At 40.1% G+C, this 21,820-nt stretch overlaps 1 protein-coding gene across 2 annotated transcripts in view; it reads left to right on the forward strand.

Moving 5' to 3' along the window:
* Positions 1-21,820, forward strand: part of ANO1 (anoctamin 1) — an 81,493-nt gene that overhangs the window by 36,988 nt on the left and 22,685 nt on the right. For both annotated transcript variants that reach the window (XM_074917816.1, XM_074917817.1), the window contains exons 3-13: positions 1,050-1,376; positions 3,626-3,724; positions 5,270-5,421; positions 6,728-6,782; positions 9,615-9,666; positions 12,373-12,438; positions 12,937-12,992; positions 14,529-14,570; positions 18,048-18,112; positions 18,679-18,813; positions 20,168-20,328. In XM_074917816.1, coding sequence (XP_074773917.1) covers positions 1,050-1,376; positions 3,626-3,724; positions 5,270-5,421; positions 6,728-6,782; positions 9,615-9,666; positions 12,373-12,438; positions 12,937-12,992; positions 14,529-14,570; positions 18,048-18,112; positions 18,679-18,813; positions 20,168-20,328 — 1,210 coding nt within the window. The remainder of the gene's footprint in view (positions 1-1,049; positions 1,377-3,625; positions 3,725-5,269; positions 5,422-6,727; positions 6,783-9,614; positions 9,667-12,372; positions 12,439-12,936; positions 12,993-14,528; positions 14,571-18,047; positions 18,113-18,678; positions 18,814-20,167; positions 20,329-21,820) is intronic.

Consider the following 21,820-nt stretch of genomic DNA (forward strand, 5'->3'; position numbering starts at 1 on the left):
TTGCAACTGATGGCCAATTGCTATCATTTGGAGCAGAAGACCTTTTCCCTACTTGAAGGCTTAACATTCTTCTGTAAAATTAAAAGCCAGAAAATGCTCCTGGTCCCTGAAAAGCCACCCCTGTGATGAGTATTTTTTGTAAAAATAAATGCAAGTTACTAGTGAACTTTCTTTTTTTTTTTTTTTTTTTAATGCTCTGTGCATCTTCAAGGGTGGAATTGTGAATTATGCATGAGAAGTGCTATTGAAAGTAGAAATGAGTAATTGTTATTACTTTTTTATGTTTCTACAGTTGTCCTGTGCAATTTTCAGATAAATGCTTGGAAATGGAATTGTGATTTAAGTCTTACATTTCTTGCATCTTGCAACACTTACACAGCATTAATTCAAGATGGGGATAAAGCCTTTGCAACCATCAGATTGCAAAGTGACACAGGTTTTGTAAGTGGGGGGGAAAAAAGCGATGAACTCAGTAAGCAGTGAACCCACTTCCCTGGCTACAGTCCATCTGCATTTTTTGGCTGCGCTTCATGACCAGCTGGCTCCCTTCAGTCTGTATCTAAGATGATCTCTTTCTCAGATGATACAAACTTGCAATGATAGATAAGAGAAGTGAGAAATGTTTGCACATGATATTAATCTATTTGTCAAAATTGAAACCCAGATGTCTTGGGTGGAAGAGGACAGATGATCTTAGTGGTAATTAACCCCCAATGAGAAAACCAAATCCTCCAAGTAGCTGACTTATGAGCTAGTGTGCTGGTAATTAGATTAAATCCCAGTCATTTTAGCTATTTATTTCTGGCCAATAAAATCCCAGCTGGCTATCAGTAAAAGTGCAGGTGTTAACTTGCAAAATTGTTTTGAGTAAGTACCATGGGGGAGCTCCTCCCATATGCATGCTGTTTGAAGATGGGTCATTGTGTGCTCCAGGCAAGAAGGAGTCCTTGGTACAAGGATATGATCTATCTGGTGTCCGTGTTGGCGTGTGTACTCATTGTTCTTCTTGTCTCTCTCCTTCTTTCCACACCCCCATTCCCTGCTTCCAGATATTAAATTCCCTATCCAAAAATCCAGATGCTGACTGCAAATACGGACTCTACTTCAGAGATGGCAAGAGAAAAGTAGACTACATCCTAGTCTATCATTACAAGAAGTCCTCGGCAGGGAGGACACTCACCAGGAGAGTTCATCATAATGATTCAGGTGCCCGAAGTGCCAAGCAGGACCAGCCGCTTCCTGGGAAGGGAGTGCAGCTGGAAATGGGGGAAAGTGAACCTCACGTGGATTACCATGAAGACGACAAGAGGTTTCGCAGGGAGGAATATGAAGGGAACCTCGTGGAGGCTGGTCTCGAACTGGAACGCGATGAGGATGTAAGGAGCCATTTCAAATGGTTAAAGATAGGGAGGATAACTGGTGGTCTAGTCCTGGAAGATGCTGAGCTGTTCCTGTGAACCTGGCTCTGATCAAGGTTACACAAGCTCAGCTTTTTCAGTTTTATTTCAGTTCTGACAGCACCATCCTCATCCATCAATTTAATTTGCTTCACAGGAATGGCCCATGGTGTTGTTAGTGCCCCAGTGAGGTGGTTTCTTACTTTTCTTGGCCAGGATTCATGGCACATCCCCTATTGCAACACAGTTTGTTGATGTGTTGCTGTATCTAGAAGTGAGGCTTAAATTGCTCTCAACACTAATCCCAATTTGGTGGGTTTAAAGTATGCTGTGGTTTGGATTCACTGGTAATTCCAGTTCTGATTAAAAATACCTGATACAGACAGTGACATTTTTATACCTCAGTATAGACTTAGAGAATTAAATTTGTTCGGGAGGTTCTGGTACATGCTCTAGCTTGGGCGCGTGGGTCTGTATTACAGTTTGCTCTTTCCATTCTTAGATATGAACAGTACAGCTTGTAACGCCTTTCACCTGTACCCTGAAAACAGTATATTCTATTAAAAGACCATTAGACTATATAAAAAATGATGTGTGAAGTACTGCCAGTGTGTGATTAGTAGAAATAGCCACAGCCGTATTAATTTCAAAGAAAGCTATTACAATTAACTGATCCAACCAATATGCCCAAAATTCCTGTGAGAGAGGGTAAACATTTATGCTGGCCTCATTTACAGGATCTAAAACTTGAGATTAAATATTTAGACATGTGATCAGAATGTTAAAAAAATAAATCTGCTATCTATTATTCACAAATTACAGGCAATGTATATAACGGTGTGTGTATATATATATATGTAAAGTATATATTTTGCATTCTATAATGCAAAAAAACCCCTTTTACTTCTATATTGCCCAGGCGAAAATAAGAATTACTTTCCATCCAACTTGCAAGTTGTTGTAGTAAACTAGAAGCCTGCCTGTGCCAAGTCATAGATATTTAAATCCTTTGCAAGATGGAAGGTCCTCACCTATGACATATAATAGGATTTCAAATGATTCAGAAGGGCTCAGGGTTCAACCCAGGACACTGTAAAAGAGAGAGAACCTTGTCCTTTCAGTGCAAGATACCAAATCAGATCAGGAATATGTAGAGATGAAAACAAGCCACAGGGATTTACATCAGCTTCCATATCCAGCCCATCAGTGTAGGGGGAAAACCTGCAATCATTTGGGCTTGAAAAGCATGCCACAAAGTTGCGTTGGAGGCCTTACTAGTTGAAAAAAAAGAGCAAAGGTTTCTTAAACGAATGATGTTTCCTGAGTCACTTAAGATCTCCTCAGTGAAGTAAATTCAGAGGTGGTTTGGAAGCCATGGCAGTTGTTTATGTCCTCTGAGTAACCAATTTCTAGAAAGCCAGTGTGGAAAATAGCAGTGTGAAGCTAGTTACTATAATAACTGCCTGAGATTGTACAGCAGCAAGAGTAGAAAGATTTATTAACGTTTCTTTCTCTTCTGTTTGCTGAATGCCTGCTAGTTTGATAATCAATTTGTCCAACAGTTTTGAAATTACTATTCTGTGGGAGTAAATACGGGTGTATGTGGGAATGCCAGAAGCAAACCCCCATGTCCAGCCACCTAGAACAGAGCCTAGAGAACTAGTGGGATCCAAGCATACTGCTAATATTATTGTTAACATTTTTTTCTTTTGTTTTGTTGAGTTCTTCCTACCAAATTTCCTAATTAAAATGCACAGTGGTTTAATGTAGATACATCTGTATCTGAGACTGCTTCTTTCTTACTGCAGTTCTGGTCCTTTGAGATACTGAGCAGCTCGTAGGAGGCAGCAGGGACTCAGCTCCATTACTTAGAACATGCTTAAGAAATCACACCATTTGGCTGGATGCCTGTTCTTCAGATTTAACTGGCTTAGTCTGTATTTGTGTCCATAGTAATTAGCTTTTACTTCCCAAACGATTTTTATCTGTTTAACCTTGTGGCAATTGTTCTGGAAGACAATAGTGGTTCTGAGTCACATTTTATTGCAGCTCAGCACAAAGAGGTGTTCAGTGATTGTCCTGTTGTTAGAAACTAGCTGTCTCAAACAAATGAGATTTATCATGTTGGCAGGAATAGACTGTTTGTTCCTTAAATACATATGAAACACAAGGGAAAAAATTATTTAATTTCCTCTCATCAGGAAACTTTTCTCTTGCTTTTTCTTAAGACTAAAATCCATGGGATTGGATTTGTAAAAATACACGCACCGTGGAACGTATTGTGTCGAGAGGCAGAATTTCTTAAGCTCAAGATGCCCACAAAAAAGGTGCGTCCTGATTTTCTTTTTTTCCTCCTGAAAGGCGTAGTTTAAACATATACTCATCTCTGAGCACCTTACAAATGTTGACTTTTCTTCTCACAAGCATTTTTAAAACAAGTAACTAATCTGTTAACAAAATGAGACTCACAAACTTGCTTGGTATAGCAGAAAGAACAACTGGAGGGAGAAATGGAAATCAAGAATTCCCAGCTGCTACCGTTATCTGTATACGATGCGAGTGATTTCATACAATGCTTTATCCTCCTAGTGTGCTTTAAAAGCAGAAGTTGCAATTGATGATGAAATGTATGTGTGTGTTTTAGAGGGTTTTTTCTCAGCCAAAATGCTAGACTGCTAAAAATGAACATAAGAGTAACAATTTGTGTGCAGTAGTCTCGCTGGGTTTAGTGACTCTTCATGTACATCATTAGTCTTATTTGCAGGAGCTGGGACTACCACAAAATAAATTACCTTTCAGAATATTTGAAATATCATTAAAGAAATGACAGTATATTTTCATCAGTTCTAAATCATCTGTGATAGGTGGCTACCTGTTCAGTGAGCATAGCTTAGAGATGGATTAATATTTAAACACATACTAAGTGCATCTCCCAGACTGCAGAGGGAAGTCTATAATGGACCAAGAGACAGTTTCAAAGCCCCACGTTGTTTATTACAACACTAAAACCACACTTTTGTTTTGGATTTGATATTAATCCCCATTATTGCCTCACCACTGATTTTAATCAGAAGCACAATTAGGTAAGAAAAGTCTGTTGTGGTCCTGTGGTTAAAGCTCCTTTGCTACAAAAGAAAAGTTAGAGTGTGCATTCTTTGGGGATTTTTTTGTGAAAGAGGCCACCTAAGCCTGCAGGCATTGCCCAGGAGAAGCGATGTGCCTGAGAAGACCCTCAGTCCCCTAAAGCCTTATTTACAGCCTATCATCTTCCTGCGGTGGGAGCCCTGCCCTGGATCTGCACATAGTTTTTGTGGCTCAGAGAGGGAAACCTGTAATCCTTTTTTGTGACCTGCTAACACAATTACTGCATTTAGTGCTACAGAACTGCAATTGATGATTCAAGATATTTTGGTTCCTTTAAGTGGAAGAGGGGAAACTCCTGAAACCTGCACAGTATTCCCAGGAAATCCCCCTGGCAGAGGAGATCACTTCTCTTGGTTTGCACAGGAGCTCCATAGCTCCTTCATTTCTTTGTCCCATTGCACCAAGAAAATAGTGAATGCCCAAGGAGCTGGTACTCAGGGGCCAGTGCCAAGTATATCTCTGTTGAACACTCCACTCTGATTATTTGGAATCAAACACGGGCCATATTTTGGCTCAGAGGAATAGTCATAGGCTTCCTCTGCATTTCTTGGTTTGACTTTCCCATCCAACTATGTCTTTCTGAATGTTTTCAAGAAGGTAAGGTATACTCCTCAATAGCTTACTGTGATGTATTTATTTAATTGATAGTTTATTCCTTATGGTTTGCTCTCACTTACGGATAACCAAAAAGCAATAAAGTTTTACTGTTTTTCTCTTTGCCCACTCAGATGTATCAGATCAATCAGACCCATGGTCTTCTGAAAAAGATTAATTCTGTAATTCAAAAAATAACAGAGCCTATCCAGCCAAAAGTAGCAGAACACAAACCACAGACGGTGAAGCGCCTCTCCTACCCCTTCTCCAGAGAGAAGCAGCACTTGTAAGTGAAAGCTTTCTGTAAATGTCCATGTCAACGGGTTCCAGCCTTTCCGACAGCAGCTAAGGCACCAAAAGGTGAAGGAAAATGAACACCAACTTTATTAGGGATTACTGTAAAGAGTATTTCCATTTTGCAGTAAATTTACCTTTTTTTTTTTTTTTTGGCTCACTGTTGGGGAATGAGGCTTTACAGCCCCTCTATGAAATCTGTGTGTGTTTTAGCTGCTGTTGTGGCATATAATACATATCTATGTAACTATACACATCAACTGTTAGACTGTCAAACAAGGTTTATAATGTGGTTTCCAATAGTCTCTTTTCCATGTAAAATAAAATGCTCAGTAAAATTTGTAGCCAGAGATGTGGGTTGATAAATTTCAGAATCATTTCATTCATCTGGTGTGGGCAGCTCCCACATGTACTGCCAACCAGGCCTTGTCTTGGGAAATGTTATGAAGTCAGTGGTAGCTTTGCCATCGATTTCAGATCGGTAAGAATAGCTGTAAACGTGGGTGTAGGAAAAAATCATAAGGTGAGGCCCAGCCAAAGTTTCAACTGCACTGGATTGCTTTGCTGCTGCTCTTCCTTGGCCAGCATCCCAGAAGAGAAGCTTTGAAGGCTGTGTTTATGTATGTGCCAGCTGGAACAAATAACAGTCCTAAGGCAGGATTTCTTCACTGTACGTACAGGGTTCTTAGTTTTTAATCAAGGGATGCAGAATGCTGATGGAGTTGTGCATTTTAATTGGGCTAGTCAATGTATGTGACATTTGACATATTCTTGGACTTGCAGGAAATGTGTTTATATATTTATTGCACGTAGGATGTTCCTACAGTGAAGGAGCCTGGTGGCTCAGAGAAAGCCTAAAAGATGTCCTTAGCTTAGGCATGGATGTGCCTTACACTGTTTGCAGTGATGGCTCCTTTCAGTGAGACCACCTGTGTCTTTGCTGAATGACGGAGGCAAGAGTGGCCTCACAGGGTTTAAGGCACCAAAAAATGTAAAGATTATTAGTAGAAATTCAAGGCCAGCAGTGGTCAGGGATTCAACTTCAATGAGCATCAATCAACAGTCTCTCTTGTGCAGAAAAACCTATAAACATGTAAAATCAGTGAAACGTATAAGTGACCCCTTTAAAACATGAAAGTTGGGATAGATTTTAATGACGTTTCTACAAGCTAATCTTTAATGTTAGCTACAAGAGATTCCCAGGAGAAATGAAAATATTGAAGGGGTCAACAAAAGCAGGAAATTACTGGCTTTTTTTTTTTTTCCCCCTAATGGGCTTCCTTCTAATCTTTTAACAGGTTTGATTTGTCTGACAGAGATTCCTTCTTTGACAGCAAAACGAGAAGCACTATAGTAAGTAGTGTATATAAATAATTTATGGTGGATGCTGCCTTAGCCATGGTGTTAATAGCCCCTTTGCCAGCTTTAGTACATAGTCTGTTGCAAGTTTGCCTTAACCAAATGCCAGGGATTGCCTGTGACATCAGTTACTGAAATTATAAATAAGGCACTTCCAGCTTTATCTTATGTAATGAATAGTCTTTGATGCTAACATGTTATTGCCTTTTGGAAAATAATTTAGATCTTCTTTTTAGTTCACAGTTAACGTGGGACATACTTTCTTAGTAGACATATCACCAGAAAAGAATACCTTTAGATTGTACCACAGGTTCTGCCATCAGCTACCTGCACCCCTGTGGCTCATTTACCTTTTTGTAACTATACATTGCTCTTTTTGTGAACTGCTGAGAAATCTGTCAAGACAAATTCCAATGAAAGAGCCAGGTATTTACAGGGAATATTATTTATAATTGGGGGGGCTATTCTCTAAAGTGGTGTTAAAAGGTTTTTATTATTATTATTATTATTATTATTTATTTGTATTTAACATTAAAGTTTACATGCAGATGCAACAAGGACAGAAAATTGCATCTTGTTCTGATTGTTTATGCATCTGTTCACCTCTATTACACTAGCAAGTGTGATGTACATGTATGCAGCATTGGCCTGGGCTGAGCCATTCCTGCCTACATGTTGCAGGGTCTCTCTACTCCTTCAGTGCTAGCATAGGCCTTTTCCTTTCATAATTAAACTTCTGCAGTTCCCTTACAGAAGTGAAGCCTAATACAGGAATACGATATCAGAAACTGCGTTTGAGTGCTTCCTTGTGACTTGCAGAACATAAAATAGAGTGGGGGAAAAGATGTAGCCTCCTTTATAGTCACTGAGAGGGAAATTGAAAAGACAGCTTACATGACATCCAGGGCAGTTGGAAGGGACCATGCCAAGCAGCACTTGCTGCAACACTTTTCAAAGTATAACGTGGACTCTTCGCCCGGTTCCACTGCTGCTAATCGGTGCGTTGGAATGTGACTGTGAGCATGCTTTTATCTTATATTTAACATTAGCCTTTAGGATGCTAAGTGGTTTCAAAAAGAGCTTATATCATAATTATAGCTGCCTTTTATTGCTATGGTGATAAGAGGTCTAAGATATCTAACTTCCCTTTCCTGCTTTGAAATTCCAGTGTGTGGACCCCATGATGTAGTTCCCCTGTAGCCTGAAGTGGGCTGATTTGATGTGAGCGCAGGTTATCAGGGCTAGGTGAGCCTGACCAGGGGAGGCAGATGCAGCAGCACAGAAATGGAAAAGAAAAAGACAAACATTGAATTGGTTTATTTGCAATAAAAAGTTTCACTTGAGATTGAAAAAGAAAGCATAGCTGTTGTTTGCAGAGTTTCTTTTTTATGTTTAGGTATATAGTAAAAGAACTTGTAAGTACAAGAAACTTAAGGGAGCAAATGAAGAGTTAAAATTCGTGACAAGCTGTCTGAGAAAGGTAGCAAGGCAAAATGGCCCCATAGGACAAGAGGGTGAGCAAGACTAATTGAAAAATGGACTGAAACAAAAGGAGCTCATAGCAGAGGCTGAGAGGAAGAGGAGGGATGGGTTTTTTTAAATCGCTCAAGGAGCACTGGACATATAACAGCAATGCTGGTAGTATCTTGCTTTGCTTGAAATCCCTGTAAATCACACGGTAATAAAAGACACATTGAATGTTTCTCAGCATAGTTTTCTCCTGCATGCACTTATATTTGTATTCTTGTTTCTTGAAGTTCTTTCCTGCCTCTCTCATATGTATTTTTAAACCCCAGTGCAAATATTGACCCTTCTGCCTACAGCAAAATGAACAGGAATCTAGTCACTCCCTGTGGATCTTTGATGAATAGAAACTAAGCTAAAAACCTTTCTTTTTTTAAAAAAATAATAAATTATATAACTGGAAATCTCTCTGTGACAGCCCTTTAACTCACTGGAGTTACAAGATGACAGGCAGATGAGCTGTGGGTCTTGCTGCGTATGCCCTTGCTCGCTTCCCTCCATGAGATGGACAAGTGACAGTCAAGTTAGCACATGGAGTAATGAGCATCCCCAGGAAAACAGTCCCTGACTCCCCAGACAGGCCAGGCAACAGGCAGCAGGTGCTCTTGCCCGTGGTTTTCCTCTGCTGCCCGCTCCCCTGCCAGCCTCACACTGGCTGAGCTTGCCTTACCTAAGACCATCGCTGCATGGGAGCAGTGCAGGGCAAAAGCTTGACCACTCAGGCAGCGTGCTGAGATGTGCAAAGGTTATTTGACAATAAATGCAATAAATCGTAAAATAAATATATCTGTTTTGCCACTGAGGTCACGCGAGCTCAGAAGTTTTCAGGTCAGCCTCTGTTAGTCCAGTTTGTGATAAACGGCTGCATGCTGTGTACGCGTTATGAGCCTGAAGCTGTGCTGGAGCCCTTGGGGTGAAGCCAGCTTGCACCATCAAAGGCAAGGGCAGAGTTGGCTCAGCACGCTGCCTAGTCTGGTAGAAGAGGGTTTCTGATCTTTGATCGATGTCTAATATGAGCAACGATAGCGTTTCTGTTAAGTGAGTGGTTAGGTGTAACCCTCTTTCCTCCGATCAATTATCTTGGTAGCTGGATATTTAGTTAAGCCTTTTTCTCTTGTATGGATAACTTGGCATGGAAATCTTTAAGCCCTGCTCTCCTGAATACCATGACTTTTAATAAAGAATGATAACTTCCTTGACATCTTGGTTTTGCCAATATTTGAGCTGTACACAAAAAAGATTGTGCTTTTCATTGGCAGTATTTGAAGTAACCCTTTATTTTCTTTTATTTTACTTCTGTAGGTTTATGAAATATTGAAAAGAACAACATGTACCAAAGCAAAATATAGCATGGGTAAGGAACTTTATTTATTTAGCTTTAAGATCAATATTGTTTTCAGGTATTGAAAATAATTGCAAGTTGTAACTGGCTGTGGAGTTTAGGTTTTTGCACTGCTCTCTAATTTGATGTATATGGATATAATTGTTTTATTTGGAAATTTAATTTCATTAATGTAGCTGTTTGGAATTTTTTCAAATGCAAATTTATAGATTTGACTCTAAAATAAATGGTAAGTTAGCATATAGGCCCTGAAGATGTTAGTTACATCCTTTGCAGCAGGACTGGGGGTGATACAAACCAGAGGATAATACATTGGTTCACTTTTACTGAAGCGGATGAGGATATTTCCATGGATTTCAATAACTTCAGTGAAAGTCTGTGGATTGGCCCATTCCTTTTAAGTAGCAACCTCACATTTTTATCGTGGGGTGACTTGAATAAAATGGTCTTAACTGACGACTGCCTGAAACGCTGTCCTAAGTGGAACTGAGATTAGTTCGGTGGAACGGCCAAGGACTAAGGCATGCACTGAAAGCTGGCCTATCCCTTATCCCTCAGAACAGTCATTGCAAGTCAGTGAGTGCAAAGTTTGTCCTGCCATGGCCAGTAGTTTTAGGATTTCAGACTCCGGGCTTGTGCTCTAAGAATTAAATTCATAACGCAGGTAAACATGAATTGCAAATAAGGTCACCTTAAAGATTTGTTGGCAGCTTTTCCTGTTCAGCTGTTACATACTTTATTTTATACATATCGTGATGTGTAGGTATATACTTGATTGTGGGACAAAAATTAGCAAATAGTTAATGACAAACCAAATTACATAAATCAGAAGTCTGAATTCCCTCATATTCTGCTTCTTAACAGACAACCAGTAGAAACAAATTTGTATGAGAAAAGTGCATGAACGTGGGAGAAAATGTTTGATAACTGTTGGGATCTGTTATAGCATGTATTTGCCTACAGGCAGTTAAATAAAACAATAGGAACTTGAATTACAGGTAGTTCTGTTCAATATTGACGCATCAGCTGCTTAGAAATACATCAAATAATAGAAGAATAAGTATGCCAGAAATTATTTCCATGCTTTGGCTTTTCTGTTGAAGTTAACAACATACAATGTACAATTGTTGAGTCCTTATATACACCAAATTTTGGTGTTCAGCCAGTGTTAACAGAAGTACTGTTTCCCTGTAGCATGGGAAATCCAAATTAATCTGTGGCTTTCAGGATCCTTTTCAAGTCTGGTGCTGGATCATTTTCACTGGAAATTGCATATTTGCACTCTTGAAAGGGGGAGGTCATATAGCTCAGTTTGAATTCTTGCCTTGGAGTTGGTTACTCACTTGATTTTTTTTTTAATTTTTTTTTTTTTTTAATTTATTTTTTTCGGTCCAGAATTGGGAAGCAGATTAGAGATTAGTTGAATAGGGCAGAGGCTAAAGGAAAGTAAAGTGTTAGGATTCCTGCATTGTTCTACCTGAGACTGGCGAGTCACACAGTATACCTAATAAAAATGTCATTAGGCCAGCCTGTCCATGGGTATACTCAGCATAACTCAATCAGGTCCTTTGTGTTCCGGCGCTGGAACGCTGGGTTACAACCCAGCAAAGGTTGCAAACATATTTGAGCAAACACAGATAACGCTGCAACATTTCTGCCCAGCAGGAAAAAGGTGGCTGCCCAGTGAACACTGCAGTCTTTGTTACTTATTTTGCAAATTTGTGAAAATGTGAATCAGTATTCGTTGTTAAATACTGATATATAGAAGGGTGCTATGTAGCTCTTCAGTCGATCACCCAGCCCTAGAAGAACAATTTATCTGCTCACTAGTTGTTTCTGCCAGAAATGTGGAAACATTTGCAGACAATTCATAGTACTGTATAATCTTAACTAGGACTTTGAAAATTCATGATACTGCAGGATACTGAGCACTCCTGGAACGGTTCCTCCAGCAGGTGATTAGTATCTCAAGAATGTTAATAAACTTGAAAAATGCTCATTTCAAGAACAATCAAAAATGAAAATGTTTCCGTGAATCTACAGTGAGCTGTTTCCTGGTTCATAGTCACAGTTCCTTCAAATCCAGTCCCACAGTCTTTTCTTAGCAATGAACTGGTGGGCAACATGGACCACACCATAGCACATAATTTTTCTTTTCTTTTTTCAAGTCCTTTTAAATTCTCCACAATGCCAGTGGCCAGGTTTTTGTTTGGATTGAGTTGTTTGTTTTTTTTTTTTTAATTGGCACTAATCAGCTCAGCCTTGCACAAAGACAAGTACTTGACTTAGCTCTGATTCAGCACCCAAGACTGGTTTGTTGAATCCCAAAATGTATCTTCATGGATAACATGACACCTTTGGACGTGGGTAATACTCCCTAATTGGAAGTAGCTATATTAATGCCAGCAGCTGCAGCAAGAACGTTAGAGAAGTAATGTCCTACAGCCCTCAGAGGTCCAGGTCCAGCCAAGTGACCTTTGGGACTGGTGCAGCGAGCTGCAGTGTTGAAGAGCCACTCGCCGTTGTGCTCCTCCAAACTTACACATTATCTCCTCCCCACCCACCCTCACCTCCTGTATCCAGCCCCAAGTTAAGAACTGATACCACACCTGGGAAGGGAGGACTCCTCAAAGTCCTTTATGCCCCATACATTTTATAGATCAAGCATTAACTGCTTTCAGCCTCATGCATGTCACTAATAAACGGATGTGTAAACAGGGAAAGGAGAGGGAAGAAAGAAGGAAACTACCCTTTTAAATAAAAGACGAAAATGTGGTAAATATGGTAAGTATAACGCCAAGGTCTTCGCAAAGGCTTTCCCTACAATTTCTCTAATCAATCTGAAATCTGAATTCAAAACTCTGTGTGGATGATGCGTGCGAATGCGTGTTCCCATATGCCATCAATTCCAGCCATATTCTTCTTGTGATCGAGCCTTCTGCTACACACTTTCAAATCTGCAGGCTTGCCCTTAAATCAAACTGACTTTTCAGAAAATGTAATTTATTTTAATGACTAATTTCAAGTCATCGGCTTCTAATTCTTGATTCTCAAATATATATAACTTCCTCTTGCTCTCTGCAGTTTTCCATTTCATAAAATGAGTCATGTTTAATAACCTATATGATTAAATATGAAACTACGTGGAAAGGAATGAGATGGCAGAAAAATCATTATCTGACCAAATGACTGTTATTTTGAGAGAAATCTCCAGGAAGGACAACAAAGTGAGACTGTCTAACCTCAAAATGATAAATAACTATTATGTCTTTATTTTTCAAGGGATCACCAGTCTGCTTGCCAATGGAGTTTACAGTGCTGCATATCCTTTGCATGATGTAAGTGATCTCACAATAAATTTTACATGTCTACTATCTGACACCAAGAAATCCTTCATGTGTTACGTATTAATGGCATCATCCCAAACATGAGTGTTTGGGATCCTGACTTCCTGCTCACTTGTATCACAACTGCAATAACTTCTGCAGGTTGTTTCCATCACTCTCCTCACTTCTAATGAAATCCCCACCTCTCTTCTGCCTTTGATGATCATAAGTGACGTTTGAACGTAACATTAGAAGAGTTATTTCGGTGGTGTCGCAAACAGAATGCTTCTTTTCTGACCTTCTGCTCCCGAGATCCCTGGCATCAGTGCTAGGAAACATATTTATTCCTGGGGCACCAAGTGGCTAGTTGCCTTGTCCACATCTCCCTGGCATCACCCTGGCAAGTAGAGAGATGCCAGTGTCCATGCAATTGGATGCCACTGGAGGAAAAAACACAGGCAGGAATTTGAAGTGACATATTTCATGGGACTGGATATGACTGCAGATCTTACTGATGAAATCTGATTTTGAGAGGTTCAGTAAGAGGTCAAGAGTGTGTTCAACTGTAGCGTTCATTGAAAGGATTAGAGGGAGGTAGGGAATTTCAGTGGCGCTCATACCTGAGCTCGGGATCCCCATCCTGCCAGAGGTGCACAGCAGTTGGATGCTGGTGATATTTTTACTTAGAAGTCCAATGTAAGACTAGAGCTGACAAACCCATGCTCTTAGCTAGACCCTTACAGAAAAGCTTGACAGATGTCAAGGGGATGTGGCAGCCGTGCTGCTCATGATGTACTGGCTGTGTGAGCATACAGGGGCTGTCGAGCCTGGTGCCGGTTTGCTGGTGTGGGATGTGAAGATGAAGTGTGTCTTCCTAGTTTTCTGCTCCCCTCGCTCACGTTGGTTTTACGTGGGACCTTAAATGTTTTATCTCGGTGTAACTGAGACCAGAACAGCCTCTTTATCTGGCTGATGTTTATCATAAATGTCAGGCACTCTTAAACTACAGCAATATAGCTTAGAAATCCAGAAAGGTTAAATAAACTTCTCTGCATGTACTTGTCTCATGTCTTTAGACAGCTACTGATAGTCTTGTATATAAGTTATTTATTGTCTTAGTTTACTTCTTTATCATATTTAGAAATAGCTCCAAATTAAAACCTCAAATCTAATCAGCCCTGAGTGTTTGGAGAGTCTGGATAGGGATCAGCGCTCTCAGCTGGTCTCTTCTCTTTCAAGTGGACTGAGCTGAACCCCAAACACCATGGCAATACCGCATCCTTTCCCTTGACATTTTTAGGCCACCTTTATCACTTATTCATTCCTTTTTCACCAGTGACAGACATTATTACTCTTTCTTAATGTGCCTGACAACAGAAGACAAAGTGTGCTATGACAAATGAACTCCTAAAATACAGCATTATTTTACAGATTGCTTTTTCTGGTTTTGATGCATTAAGTGAGTGGGATACATGGGTATGCAAGATGCATAGCAGCTCTGGGCGCGACTCACTGAATGATGCAGATTTTCTTTTTTTTTTTTTAAAGGGTGACTATGAAGGTGAAAACGTTGAACCTAATGACAGAAAAGTAAGTTGATATAAAGGGGGTTTAACATATTCACAACAATCCCAGCCTGAACAGTCACCTGTTGGAATCTGGGCATTTGCCGAGATTTCACAGAAAATACTGCAAAAATGCACTAAATGCCAAGCAGCAGAAGTACAGAAGTACTCTCCAGTGTTTAAATTTGCCTGAATGTGGAATGCAGTATGGATATGTATAAATTACCAAGCTCGATAATGATACATTTCTTGCCATGTTGGTAAAAGTATTGACAGCATTTATGTATAGCTCCTCCTAAAGTTCAGATGATGTCATTTCAGGCCAGCTCTGATGAGAATATGCTCAATCATATTCTGGTACCCGAATCTGACAGAAATCCTGCCTTGCTCCACAGTGAGCTCTGGTCTCAGCAGTGCAGCCTCTGCTGAATTAATGTGCTGCTGAACTGGAGTGTGAGGATCAGAACTGGGGGGTGAGGAGGGAGGCAGCTGAAAACATAAGCATTAAAGTTACTCGGAAAGATAAAGGCTGAATATTTATCAGAAATGAGATATTCTCAGCCAAGCTCTAATATGCGCTGGTCAGCCAGAAACTGCCCTGTGGAAGTATACTGATGAACTGCATCACCTTTTGCCTAAGTCTGTGGTTTAAATTGTTTTTTATTGTCTGTATACTGAAAGACATTTGGTCATTGTGGTAAAATGAATAAAAATTATTCTAAGGAAATACTTCTCATAAGAAAAAACAATTTTTTTCACCCTTTGCAGAAATGTGATAACTTGAATTCAGAGTGAAATTACTACATACTCATTATCACGCTTCTCTAAAAAAGATAGGCTTTTTTTCCGTGTATCAGACAAAAACTGAAGTAGAGAGCTTATAACATCTCTCAGGGGGAGCTACTAAATTTGGGTGCCATATACATTGGGCTTTCAGACTTGAAACTTCACCTTTCCAGTTTGTTTCATGGTCATGTCTCCAAAGAAGACATTCAGGTTGTAGAAAAAGCAGATCTAAAGCCCTTCAGGTTGGTCAATATAAATAGGTACCCAAAATTAAAGGTCTGCTGTGCCTTAAGACACAAATGGCTCAACAAAAGACAGCGACTGTTATTTTTCCCCCCCATTGATTTGTGTTAAAAATACCACATACCTGTCATTTCATTATTAAGTAACACATTGCTCAACCAAAAATAGGATGAAAGTCCATGTTTTCTCAAAGCGTCTGGATTATCATCTTTATTACTAACTTTTCAAACCTCACAAGTTCACTGTGTGTTTGGAAATATTTACCTTGGCTTTTGATTTCCAGTTCCCTCAAATAATCTTTTGGTATGTTTTGGCATGTCTCTTCTGGTGTCTTGAAGCTTTCTGTAATCTAATCCAGTGTTAGGCCAGGCCTGTGCCTTTTTTTAACAACAAAATTAAAGATTTGAGGCATAGAAATGAAGTAAATATTTAGGGCTAGTGTGCTGATCTCCTCTAATCATGTCTTTGAAGCTGTGCTTTGAATATCGGGCTGATAAATGTCAGGATAAATGAGATAATTCATTTGTACTTTAGGCACAGATTTGGTTTGCAGTGTCGTATAAAACTGAAACATGGCGCTGATGCAAAATCTCCTTAGCTTAGTATTTTTCTGATATGCCTGACCAGCTTAGATCACAGAAAAGGAATCTAATTTCCCTGCGCAAACTTAGCTTGTAAAAATGCAGTAAAAATATAAGAAAAGGAAGGGTCTTAGCTGGTGCACATGGATGTTGAGGTGTCCCAAATCATTGTTTCCCAGACATAGGCAGCTGGCCTTAAACTTTTGAAAATGTGGTTGAAAGAAACCTAAAGAAGAATAAAAATAAAATTTGCAGGAATGTTGCTGTTCAATAAAGGCCCGCTTTTACGTCTCAGTTTCTGCTCTTACTATTGTAAGGAAACTAATAAAGACTAATGGTTCTGGGTTACAGAGGGGAAAATCCACAGTCCATTTATATTTTTGACACCGCATTTCTGTAAAAGTAAAGAAATTGTATTTTTTGAATGGCTCTTAACCATTTGCATGAGAAGTACAGCAGTCCACCTTGGAAAGTTTGTGTTAATGATTTGGCAGGAGAATTGTAAAACTGCTCTAGAAACACTGTTCACTACATGACTTATGTGTGATAAAGTGCCAGAAGTAGAAATGGGTAGGGGCAGCAGCGGGACTGTCAGTCTGCCCTTCCTTGCTTTGCTGTGTGTCACTGGAGAGATGTAGGAGGTTGACATCTGTCAAGTTTCTCATGATAAAATAGCCTACAGATTTAAGTAATAACATCCTGTTTGGTCTGTTCTTTTCTGAACAAGATTGATAATGTTGCCCTCCCTGTAATGATAAATGGTTTAGGTCTCAGTTCCCTGGTGCCGTTTCTTCCACAGCTGAGCTGGTTGTGCAGCCCTCACCCACTGATGGGGGTTTGTGTAACCAAGCTCTGAAATTTTCTGCCTTTTTTTAAAAAAAAAACGTTTTTACCCAATGTTTGATGAAAAGAAATACTTCAGCAATAATCAGTTCATGCTCTTACACTTGAGGAAAAAGTTGATGATGTTGTCAGATGAATTAATAAAAAGAGAAGTGACCATCAAAGCATCTCATCGAAATATCAGTAGCTGGTCCAGGAACATCCTGCTACCAAGTTCATGTCACTGGGTTTAAGCAGGGAGAGAAGCAGTAAACAGAAACACAAGCAGCTATAAAGCTTCTCTTGCCCTTGTCCCACAGAGGAGGTGATGGCTGAGTGGCCACCAAGCACAGTTCATCTTCTCCAGTACCTTTTGTATGCACACTGATTTCTTGTTCACTGTGTTAGCTGAACTGAATTAAGAAAAAGATGAGATCTCAGAAGTGCTGTTTATATATTTTACAAAGTAAAGGACAAGTTGAAGGTCGCAGAGGAACCTATTTTTGTAAAGGATTCAATTTTATAAATCATTAATGGGGATCATTGTTTTCCTTGGCACGTATCCTAACCAAAAGGATGAGTGAAAATCATGCCCTTTTAGTTTAAAGCTGAATAACTCTTAAATGCAGCCTTTGAGGCACCTCTGCATAGCACCTCTTGATGGATGCTGATATTATAGTTTGCACAGTAAAAACAAACCAGTTCAATCTAGATTTTTTCTGTCTTGTAAAGCAAAGCATATTCATCTTTCACATCCATTCTGCTAAATACTTCCTATGGATCATAAAATCAGAACTACTCTCCCTTGTCCCTGCTGTAGTTATCCATCAGTCCAGTTGCTTAAGGGTCTTTTAATGTACTAGAATTCATCACTCTGTTACAGCATGCCAAATCATCAAATTTGTTTTTAATACTTAATACAGACTGCATGTATTGACAGATTATGGGCTTGAAACCACAAAGCAGTGAGACTGGATCCACAGCGTGAGCTCTGCAGTTTGCTGGGACCAAAGGAGAAAACACTCGTGTACCCAGTGCTTTAGCTTTCACCTTGCTTTTCTGTTTTACAGCTCCTGTGTGAGGAGTGGGCGAGCTATGGAGTCTTTTATAAATACCAGCCAATTGACCTGGTGAGGTGAGAGTTCAGCCCTTGACGTCGTGTTCCCACAAGGCAGTGCTGGAGCTGTGCACAGCGATGCTCGTGCTGGTGTCCCCGCAGGGATGCTGCCCTCCATGCCACACCGGGGAATGCTGGAGAATGGGAAGTTCACTGGGGGAAAAGGAGTTTTCTGTGGGTTTAAAAACATGCTGATATATCCCACCTAGTGTGGAAGCTTGCACGGAACGTATTTTTAATGAATTTTGTTTGCTTGTGGTGAGAGCTGAGACTCTTCGAAGAAAATAAGGTGCTTTTTAAAGAGGATTAACTCACAGAAAATCCAAAGATACCAGTTTATACAGCAGGAACACAGGGGAAAAAATTACTAGTTGGACTGACTTGCTTTCATGGTGCCTGTGTCTCTGCATTAACTCCAAGCATCATGAGAAAGAAAGTGCTCTGAGAAGAAAAAAATTCCCACAGGTCGTCAGATCTTACTTTCTCCATGCTTAATCCAGCTGTGATTTGTAATTTTAGCCATGTTATATTTTAAGAAATAGGAAACATTTCTCTCTCTCATTTCTTTTTTTAATGTATTTCAGAAAATACTTTGGAGAGAAGATTGGTCTATATTTTGCCTGGCTGGGAGTTTATACACAAATGCTTATTCCAGCTTCAATTGTAGGGATTATCGTTTTCCTCTATGGCTGTGCAACTGTGGATGAGAATATACCAAGGTAAAATAAATAAATAAATAGATTCTAGTTGGAGGCCCCTAGAAACTCAAAGTTACGTTGCTCTAGAAATGTTTTGTCATGAATATCTAGGGTGAGCACAGCTGAAACTGTGGCTCCTGGTTTCTGGGGCTTGCCCTGTGTCACCCAGAGCTCGACACCCGAATCCATCTTTGCTGGCTGTGGCTTCCCCAAGTCTGTCTGCCAGGTGCTTCCCAGACTCCGGTGTGCTCCCACCATTCTCCCTCCTCACCCTGCTGCGCCCTTTGTCTTTTGGAAGCTGTGCTTAAAATGAAACGTGGACTGGGGAGCTTGCAGTCCTCCCAGTTTCTGCTCCCAGTAAGCGATGGAGTGCTCCCGAGGACTGAGAGTGGGCAGCAGAACTGCAGTGCATTTTTAAATCGTTAGCATTTATTGTTAATATTACTTGTGGAGTTTGCATCGATGTACTAAAAATAATTCTTGGCCAGTTGCTGAGGTGTTGGGTTTTTTTCCTAACTCAGATCATTATGTTAAAACAAAACAACAAAATACTGCTAATGATAGGTTTTAGTGCTTCCCATCATAAACTGCTGAGGAAGGCATTGTGTGACATAAAGATGAATCAAGAATATACATGCTTAAAATAAGCAATTGTGATCAGATTAACAAAATCTTGATGTCCTACTATTTTTAAGTTTGGGGGAGTTTTGTATTACAATAATTTTTAAAGCCCTATGATTTTGCATTATTTGCTGTGCATGCATCATCAGCTGTAGAGGAACATTACATAGTTTATACAATAACCATGAGCCCTGAGTAACAAAGCAGATAATGGATATCAAAAAATAGATGTCGTTTTGTTCATGAAGATTGCTTTGTACTGCTTCCCACAGTTGAAGAAAGTCAAAGGGAGAGTCACTGTTGCTGTTTCACAGATGGAGTGCATAGAAGATAAATTGGTTGAACTCCAGTCTCTTGATACTCAGCACTTCACTTGTACCTTATCTATTGCTGTAGTTAGTATTTCAAAGCAAGAATGATCTTTAATTTTATTTTTTTTTTTTACTCTAAGTTCATGTAGTAAAAAGCATCAAGCCTTATGCCTCTCATACTGCTGTCTTTTATTCCCTGGAATAGAAGTAGGGCTAGGGATGGAGGGGGTTGGCAGCCTCACATGAGGATTTCTGCCCCTACGATGGTGTAGGTTACGGGCAGAGCTGCTCGCTGGGGCAAGAGCTGGGAAGCACTGGGAGGGTGGTACCTGATGCTCCTACAGACCACAAACAGATGCTGTGCAGAGGAGAAAAGCTCACGGGAGCATGGAAGATGGAGCGTACTGACCGTGCTTTTTCCATATCTTGTTGCTTCGTTGCAGTATGGAAATGTGTGACCAGAGAAACAATATCACCATGTGTCCCTTATGTGACAGAACATGCAGCTACTGGAAGATGAGCTCTGCTTGTGCGACTGCTCGTGCAAGTCATCTGTTTGATAACCCTGCAACTGTCTTCTTCTCAGTCTTCATGGCTCTCTGGGGTAAGAAGATATATGCCTTCATGTTAAGTTTTTAATTATTTAGAATGCAACAGGAAGAAACAGAAGAGATAAAGCAATGTATTTATACTCAGACAATTATATAAAGAACTTTTTTTTTTTTCTTTCCCATGAAACTGTCACCCCCAAATTTATATTTTGGACTGAAGGCTAAAATTCAAAAAGTTGCTCAAGATGAATATCAAATGGAATTGTTAAGCATCTGTCATAAAACTGCTGCGTGGTATGTCAAAATTTCATTAACGGGATTGCACAGCTTGCCAAAAAAAAAAAAAAAAAAAAATCTATTTGCAGAGCCAGCTTCCACTTTAGAACATTACAGAAGAAATGTATTAATGTACTCTGGGGTCGCGGGGAGGGCTCCACAGGGAAGTGTAATGGCCTTTAGCGTCTCAGGACAAACCAAGATTGATTCTTGAGTGTGCTCCGAGATGCAATTAAGTTTATCAGCAGGCAGACATCACGCATGTAAACCAGGAGGCAGGAGTGTTGGTGTTACAGGTATTTTTTCTGATGCTGACTGCTCCTATATTTGAGCATGTCACTTAACCTTTCTTGGCACATCTGTAGAACTTAGTTAAAAATATTAACCCTCTATGAAATCTTTGAGAGAGTGTCTTCAGGACTGGTTATCGAGGGCTTTTCTCCTCCTTGCTGGAGGAGGGATGGGGACCTCCTTGCTTGGACACTCCAGCACCACACATAGGCACTGGAGGAGAGGAGCCTCCCATCATCCTCGCTGTGGGCCAAGAGGGCCTGTTAAGATAAAAGGGAACTGGTGGGCTCCAAACCACATGTTTGTAACTGGGAGCCCGGTACAAAGAGGCTACAGAGAATAGATAAATGTGTGTTATTCCTCCCAGCTTTGAAGTTTGATAGCCACGTACTCCCAGCATCAGCGAGAGCAGCACAAGATGGTGTTTGCCCATCCTGTACACCTTGTTGTGAGTTAGCAAATAACCTGTTTTGGATTATATTTAATGCAAAACCATAGCCCAAGGGTTTTTTTGTTTTAGTATGCAGGGAACCATTTTTACATTAACATTCATCTGAACTGATTTTAGTACAATTCAATGTAATTCAGTTTAGAGAAGTGCTTTTTTGACCAAGGTCTCCATTTGAGATAATTATGTTTTAGATGCAGTGCTAAGAGCTCATTACCAAGTACCATAAGGAAGAGGACAAGGATGGTCCTGCAGAGGGATTTTGGGAACAGTGGGGAGTTGGGAACACTGCAGGTTCAGAGGAAAAGCTGGAAAGTGTGGGAGGCTGAACGTGACCAGCTTCATAGCAGAGAGGAAGGATCACTGTCTTACAGGTCATCTTGCCATGTAGCATATAGGGAGAAATGTGATATACCCCAAAGCAGGGTGTGGTGTCAGAGACTTTAAATAGTCAGATTCTCTTACATGGAGAGTCAAGTGTCTGTTTCGGTCTCCTCCATTTACCATTACTGTGAACCCCATGTGGACCT

Source organism: Athene noctua, chromosome 14 (assembly GCF_965140245.1).
Source record: "Athene noctua chromosome 14, bAthNoc1.hap1.1, whole genome shotgun sequence".
Taxonomy (NCBI): Eukaryota; Metazoa; Chordata; class Aves; order Strigiformes; family Strigidae; genus Athene; species Athene noctua.